Below are 8,513 nucleotides of genomic sequence, written 5' to 3'. Positions count from 1 at the left end.
GAAGCAAAAACAGATGATAGTGCATTCTGAAGTAATCAAACATGTTGGCTATCATGATAAGTTACCATGGTAAATTTCTAAATTAGGAATTTAAAATGGGAAAATTGGACACAAACTGCATATTTAAAAACCAATGTCTGCATTTCAATATATTGAACTGACTCAATACCCAAATAGATCTTAAACATGTGACTGAGACAGTATTATTATGTTTACTTTCTTTTAAAAAGTTAACTTTTTCTAGACATTGGTATTAACTTCTAATTATGTAAATGCAGAAATGCTTGGGTCCAGTTAAATTACTGTGAGGATGGAAAAGGACAGTGCCTCCTTGCTATTCATTAAAACATCTGTATCTTTTTTCAGGCTTCTATTTGAGCCGAAAAAAGGTGCTGCTGTTTTAACAGGCACATTAAACCACACGGTTTTCATGATTTGATTCATGAAGGAAGCCATAACCTTTTTCAGGCTGACGTGGAAGCTTGTAAAAAGATGTGCATCCTTTAATGAATAGCCAAAAGGTGCCATGGTTGCTCAAAATCCAAGTCACTTATTTGGAATCATTTCTGGAGCATGCACAGCCTTAGTAGATAAGATGCCCTCAGTTTCTCTAACCCAAGATGCACAATCTTGAGAATGCCCCCAAATACTTCTGAAATTTGCCACAGGATTGGAATTGTAATGAAATAGGAGGAAATGATTAAATACATGGGAAATAATCACATAAACTATTATTTTCATTTAATTAAATTTAGGTCAAATTAATGCCTAATTCTTTGTCATGGCTCTGCCTACTCCATAGAAAGCAACTGCAGCATGCCTTTCAAAGGTTAATTGCAGACCTTACCTCCTTTCAAAGAAGCTACGTGCCACTGCTTTAAACTTTTAATTAATATATTTATTTCAGTTTTCTAATTAGCCTGTTTAAAAATATGGATCCATTTTATCGTAATCTAGCCATTAAAAAATATCAATCTAAAGTAGAGATTATTTACTTATTTCTTACGCTGGAAGTATCTTATGAAACAACATCAACACATTTGTATTGTGATAATAAAAGGTGACTTTCCCTCCTGGTAGCTTCTTCAAGATAGCAATAGTAGTAGGGTTGATTAATAGGCATCAAAAGAGCCAGATTAACAAGATCCAAGTTAGATTGTGCAGACCAGGTTTTTTAAAAAAAATCCAGGAGAAGACTCTTTGTGGCACATTGAACACCACTTATGAAATGCTTCTTACAATGTAAACAAATAATCAGGTAGAGATTAATATTAGAGACTATTGTCATTAACATTTGATATTCATTTGACCAAATGTATATCTAACAAATATTCTAGTTTCAGGTTTCATTTACCTTCTTGCATAATGAATGAATGAATGAATAAATGAATAAACAGATATATTTAATAATTTGAATTTAGGTACCCAACTCTTGGTTGTGTTCAGGTAGTTGAGCGAATTGCAATTTCAGAATGCACTTGTCTATAGCTCTGATAAAACTCAGTGCAGCTAATTTTTTTTAAGGCAAACAGAAATAGGTCCTAATCAATTAATATTTTTTAACAACACCTTCTGTGACATACCATTTCTATAACCAGTAGCTAAAAACAGGAAAATGGCTTGCTCATAAATTCAGTGATAATGTTCATAAATTCAATGATAATTCAATAATAAACCCTAACCCTTCATGTCACATTTTGGATCATCAATTAAGAAAACAGCTAATATAGAATACAAATAAATTTCTGAGCAGACAAGCCTTCAACCCCAAACTAAGTTCTTAAATTATGGATTCCTTAGCTAATGTGCTTGCATTCTAAGAAATGTCTTCCGCACAGATCAATTAGATAATACATAATTCATAAACATACATAAAATGAGCATTTGGTTTCTTTATAAACTAGATGTGATGGTTGACATAATGATAAAAAGTAGTTCATGTAAGTCTCTGATGGAACACCAGGCAGAAGGATTACACTCACATATAACACATACAAACACCCTCAACAGTAGGTACATTTTATTTTGTATGTTATAGAGTAGATGTTTCCATCCTCTGTAGGAGGAACTATCTTGACACAGGGTCAGGATATCCTAAGATATATAGATATATAGCCTTTTCTCAGTCTCACATCCTGAATATGTATTGGACTAAAGCTCTCCAGATTCAGAGCTAGCATTGGCAATGACTGCTCTACCTAGGAATCAAAATAGTAAATCACACCTGGAGAGTGCCAGACTTGCAAGATTTTAAAACTACTGGGAGAGTGCATACCCAAGAACAAGATTGGTTCACCATGTGTATAGTCTACTCACCAGGATCAAGAAGAAAATTCAGCTTACTATTTTATGAATCCCTACTATGTACAGGAACAATTGAAACACACATCCCTTTGTATACAAAGATGATTTCTTTTTGCAAGGTACTTTAATACACTTATTAAAGCTACACACACACACACACACACACACTGTGTGTGTGTGTGTGTGCGTGTGTATAGTCTCTCATCCTTAAACAATTAAAATATACACTATCTGAAATGCTACAGGTGCTCTGCAGATGATATGAGCAGTACTTGAGAAAACTCACTGCATGGCATAGTGAGCAAAAAATTGGCTGAATTACTTCTTAAAATGAAAGCAATTTATTCAAACAGAGCAGGCACGTCGCCAAAGAAATTAAATTAGAGGAAAACATTGATGCGTGCAGTAGGTAGCAAAAGAGAGTCAGAGTAAAATAATGGTTAGGGTGCTGAACTAGGGACAGAGAGATCCAGGTTCTAGTCCTTTCTTAGGCACCATAGCCAGCTAGGAGACCTTGGGCCAGTCACTCCCTCTCAGCCCTAATCAGTATCTGGCTCTGCAACAAGCTAGGTGAAAAACTATGCCTCTTGTCCTATCATGATTGATGAGCTTTGCTAAGCCGTCTCAGTGCAAAACCAGCAAATGCTGCAGCTAAGTGGGAGAAACACTAAGAGCAACAACAAGTAGGGAGCAAAAAGACCTTTTATATTCCAATTGCTTTCTTAAATTCACAAGGAAAGATAGGTCCACCAGACCTAGATGGCTACCTAACTAGTATAAATGATACTCATTTTCTAAATGGGCCTAAAACCAATTTTACCTTTTCCTGATGTTACTGAAGCAGTTTAAATTAGCATAATAATTTTTGCTGGCTTGGCTTTTAGAGGAAGCACAACCTCAGTTCTCTCTCTTCTCCTATTCAACATCTACATGAAACCGCTGGGTGAGATCATCCGTCTCCATGGGATGAGGTATCATCAGTATGCTGACGATACTCAGTTGTAGACCTCCATCCCAGGTGAGGTAAGTGATGCTGTAGCTGCCCTTTCCAGGTGCCTGGGGGCTGTAGGGGCCTGGATGGGGAACAACAGCCTTCAGCTGAACCCTGGTAAGACAGAGTGGCTGTGGGTTAAGGGCTCTTCCGTATCTGGGACTTTGTCATCTTTGGTTCTGGATGGGGTTACACTGCTGCAGACAGACCTGGTGCGTACCTTGGGGGTCCTCATGGACTTATGACTCCTGCTCAAAGAGCAGGTGGCAGCTGTGGCCAGAAGGGCCTTTGCTCACCTTTGGGTTGTGTGCCAGTTACGCTCCTTCCTGGATCGGGAGGCCCTTCGAACAGTCACTCATGCCCTTGTTATCTCCCATATAGACTACTGCAATGTGCTCTACATGGGGCTACCCTTGAAGAGTATTCGGAAGCTTCAGCTGGCCCAGAATGCGCCTGCGCAGGCTATTTTTGGCGCCCCTAGAAGGGCGCGCATAACACCTTTGCTACACAAGCTGCATTGGATATCAGTCTGCTTCTGGGTCCAATTCAAGGTGTTGGTTATCACCTATAAAGCCCTACATGGCACGGGACCAGGTTACCTAAGTGACCGCCTCTTCCCCGTTTCATCAGCCTGCCCCCCCCCCCCGATCATGCAGACAGGGCATGCTACGGACCCCGTCTGTAAAAGAATTCCATCTGGCGGGGTCCAGGAAGCGGGCCTTCTCTGCAGTAGCACCCGCCCTCTGGAACATCTTGCCCCCAGAGGTGAGATTAGCCCCATTGCTCCTAGCCTTCTGGAGGAAGTTGAAGACCTGGCTCTGCCACCAGGCTTGGGGCAGGGAGGAGAATAGTCATACTTGGGGCTGGCTAGTGCCTTGAAGTGCCCCTCCTATACAATGACTGAATGAAACCATAGCCATCTGGATTTTATTATATTTGGTAGCTCTGTGAAATTGTTTTATAGTGTATTTTATATTGAAATTTTATCATATATTTATTGTTTTATATTGTAAACAGCCCAGAGTTCCTCCGCTTGGAGAAGATGGGCAGTGACAAATTTGATAAATAAATAAATAAATAAATTTTGTATAGAAATATTTTTTTAAAAATTATTTCTTCCATACAAAGCAAACTTGAGCCTGATCCTATGGATATTTGCAGACAGTCCCACAGATCTGCTATGAGACTTTCTCCTCATTAAGTGTGCATAAGAGCATGGCTCTACTTACAGCTATAATGACTACGAGATCCATTTGACAGGTTTTGCACACAATATAGGCAGTTGCTTCTCATCATAGCTTGCTTAAAAGGCATACTAAATATTTGATTTTTTGTTTTATGAAGCAGGCCTTCCTGAATATGTGTTTTATGAAGATGACTCATCTATCTGCAGCACAGAGTTTATATATCTGTATGCTTTCCCTGCTGATTGATATTCTTACTTTTAGCTAAATATTTCCCAATCTTGTCATCAGTTATGAAATATCAGGATGGATATAAATGGCAGTTATAACCTGAATTGGGTTAAAAATAGTTTACAAAGTCCTTCCCAGTTTTACAGATCTCAGTAAGCCTTCAGCTTAGAATAAGATCCTGTAGTAATCATTAGACTGTGGGGCTTCAGGAGTAAAATATTCCCATTTAATCCATAGCTTTGTTCACATAAAGCCAGGAGAGGGATTTTTGTAAGGAATAGGTAGTATCACTAAGAAAGAGCAATAGTTAAGTTTTTGTCTGTTGTTATGTTGTTACTAAGGAAAAATTACTTTATAGCTGCCTTTTTATTTTTCAGTATGTCCTTTTCTCTGCTGAATAACTTACTTTCCAGATTTTAAAGGCTGATACATTAGATCTGCCAATTTCAGAATGCCCTGCCAGTATAGCCACAAACTATGCTGGGTAGGAATTCTGTGGAATGGACATCTGGAGGGCACCAGGTTGGGGAAGGCTGAGCTAAGCTAAACTTCTGCTTGAAAGTTTACTTTTGGTAAATAAGCCCAGAAACAGGTTACAAGCAGAATTTTAAAAAAGAAGCTGTCTTACATTGAATGATTCATATTTTTAATAATCCTAATTAATAATTATAATTGTACTAAGGAAACAGGAATCAACAACAAAAAGCCTGTAGCTGTATGTGATGAAACAGGTATAAAAATGAAGATTCAGTAAGAGTTTGACTATTAGGACCTGGCAAAATAAATTGTACTCAATTGTTGAGTCATTGTTGAGATGGGCAGTGGAAAAATGCGATAAATAAATAAATAAGTTGGCTGAAGATTCATTATTTTCCTTTTTTCAGGAGTAAATCAGGACTTTCAACAGAAATATCGGCGAATGTATTTCTGGCGTTTAACCTGCTAAGTGTGACAAGTTCAACCCTAAGACTTTTTTTTTTTTGGCTGGGATGCTATTACTTTAGATGCAATATAAGGCCTATATTCCAAAGCAAAAAAACAAAAACAAAACCCAACCCTACAAATGATGTTGTTTCTAACATCTTTCTTGGAATCCATATAATCTTTCTGATCTAATCTTTATGTTTCAGACATGGCAAATTCCTTTGATTTAAACTGATCTTCCATTTCATATATTAATCAATGGAGAGTTTAAAGATTTTCATTCTCCTTTATTAGCTGTAATGTTATATTTTGGAAAAATGGGGGGGAGGTTCTCCACATTTGAAAAACTACTTGCAAGTAAATTCTTGCCTTTGCATAAAATTAAGCTTTTAGTTCAAATCAGAATGCATGAAATTTCACTAATTAGGAAATGCACAGATATCTGAAATGACCAATAGAGACCTAATTTCCTGGTAACTGGTATGCACTGTAAAGCAAAAACAAAACAAATCCAGAGTAGAAAAAATCTCTATTCATTAAAGAAGTAGAAACATGCTTCCCTTTGTCTAGCTTTTGTGATACTGAGCAAAAAATCCTAGCAATAGGCCAATTTCACTTTCACAGGAAAGAGCAGACTTAAGATGTATAAGAATGCAAAGTATAAACACAAAGATAAATTTTCCATTTCAAACCATGCAGAGCTCTAGCAAAAATCAAGGTTTATCATATTTACCAGTGAGACAGAGAAGCCAGTGAAGCCTAAGGAGGGAAAACATTTTTCTGGATTGTATATTATACTTTCCACAAAATTAGCTCTACAGTTTTCAAATACAAGACTCATACCAAGAGGAATGAACAAAAAATGTATTTGATGTATGTAGAATTTCAATTTCTGTCACTGCAGGATATATATTTTCCATACTTGATGATAAACAAATATATTCATGTCCAGATAGAGCCTTTAATTTTGTCTGCTTGTTTTAATGCAGACATAGCTGTTTGTCAAGCACAGCTATTTTCACATGCAAGTGAGACAGTTGGATGCCAACCTAGTTACCCACAGTTTATAAAAATACTAGTTGTAAGCACAGAAAATAGCAGAATAGATACTCTGCACCTCTTTACAAGGACCTCTCTTATTCTTTATTCCTACTGTATTCAGCTACAATTTGAACTACCAAATGAACTAATAGGTGGGCAGCAGCTGTGCATACCTAGCATGTTAGCAATGGAGAATCCAAACATTTTGTTTTTTAAGCTATAAGAAATTATTCACCACTGACTAGCAACTTGAAACCTATTTGGAGTAGAGTATCCTGGCATTTAAATAACGGAAACAAACATCCAGCAGTATTCTTGATTATTTTGTCAGCCAATGGCTTATTTCTTTCCTTTTTTAGCTTTCAAATACAGATCGGCCTGGCTACAAATCTTGCTATGTATCCTTTTCCCCCACAAGTAAGTTAGAACCTAACTGAAGAACAAAAAGTTGCTCAGAGCCAGTTTTTGGCATACAAGTGGTCCCGTAAAAATAAACAAGCACATCCATGAAATCAGAGGCTTGCTCAGGTAAAAAATAAAGCAAAACAATCACCAAGGATTTCTCTTTACCCCTAGTTATTTTAGTTACACAGTCAGCTTCCTCTTGCACCAACCTTAGTGAAAACAATGGGAAGTGCCATGCTGCCTTTTCTGTGCTTTCCTTCCTTTCTCTAGGCCAGGCTCCCCCAAACTGGTGCCCTTATGGCAGCTGATGCCCAACGTATCTGCCAGGCACCAGGATGGGAAAGGCTGCCTAGAGGTTGCATAGCAGGAGGATTTCCAATCCATTGTGCTCTTCCTTTGTCTTCATGTTCACTCACGTTAGACTAACAACAAGAAACCGCTATCTCAGGACAAGCTTTATCTCAGCCAAAGTTTCTAACAGTTATCCAAAAGCTTCTTCTTTTTTAAACTTTAAATCGTGTTCAGACATGATGGGAATATGTAAAAATGTTTGAAGTGAAAAAATACATTGGTACCATAATCACCTCAACATTTACTCTGAAGTGTTCTGAAGTTAAACCAATTAAATAGTTAAAGACAGATCTTTTTATTTATGTAACTATACTTGTATGACATATGCTACAGGCTGAAGAAATAATCAATGAATTGTAGGTCAGCTAATTTTTATGTTCTTTCTGAGGCACTCCCTTTCTCACAGATGTTAGTGTTGTGTTCAAATTGTATACATTGGCAAAATGCATCTGCCTCTGAAAGCTTGTCTCATTCAACATTACTACTATTAAATTTATATACCACAGTTTATATTATGCCCATTTGTTGAACGATAAAATGCTAAAACTCAAGTGTCTAACTGCCAAAATACAGCCTTACTAGAATGAGTACAATTTACAAATACAATAATTACAATTTAAAACATGAACAATATTACATCTAGAAGTAAATACTGTAGGGCTGATCAACATGGCATTTTCTGAGGGAGAAATGTTGAATTGCTGATGCTTCCAACAGAAATGTCCTGAATACAGGATTCAGTTAGTTTCCCCTCAACAGCATATAAAAGCCATCCAACCACTGCAGTTCTCAGCTATATGGATTTTCAATATACTTGCATATACTTCAATTAGTTATCTGCCAGGTATTTTCCTGTAAAAATGATTAAAGACACGTAAAAATTAAAGTTTATGACAGTTGTAATGCTTAGATTTAGTTGGTGTCATATATTATCAATTAAATTATGAGAATCAACGTGAGGCCTAAATAATTGATGAGACCATTATGAAATATGAACTCAATTGCACAGCTTTGTGGTGCAAACTGAACAATTATGGATTTATTTATTTATACAGTTTTGAGGCTGACCAACTCCAGATGTC

At 37.0% G+C, this 8,513-nt stretch overlaps 1 protein-coding gene across 1 annotated transcript in view; it reads right to left on the bottom strand.

Annotated features, from left to right (window-relative positions):
* Positions 1 to 7,677: 7,677 nt before the first annotated feature.
* SGIP1 (SH3GL interacting endocytic adaptor 1) overlaps positions 7,678 to 8,513 on the bottom strand; it is a 113,113-nt gene continuing 112,277 nt past the window's right edge. The window contains exon 25 of the mRNA XM_063299857.1: positions 7,678 to 8,283. Coding sequence (XP_063155927.1) covers positions 8,261 to 8,283 — 23 coding nt within the window. The 3' untranslated portion in view covers positions 7,678 to 8,260. The remainder of the gene's footprint in view (positions 8,284 to 8,513) is intronic.

This window comes from Candoia aspera, chromosome 3 (genome assembly GCF_035149785.1).
Source record: "Candoia aspera isolate rCanAsp1 chromosome 3, rCanAsp1.hap2, whole genome shotgun sequence".
Taxonomy (NCBI): Eukaryota; Metazoa; Chordata; class Lepidosauria; order Squamata; family Boidae; genus Candoia; species Candoia aspera.
The sequence above is the reverse complement of the archived record's forward strand: the minus strand, read 5'-3'. Positions and strand labels throughout refer to the sequence as shown.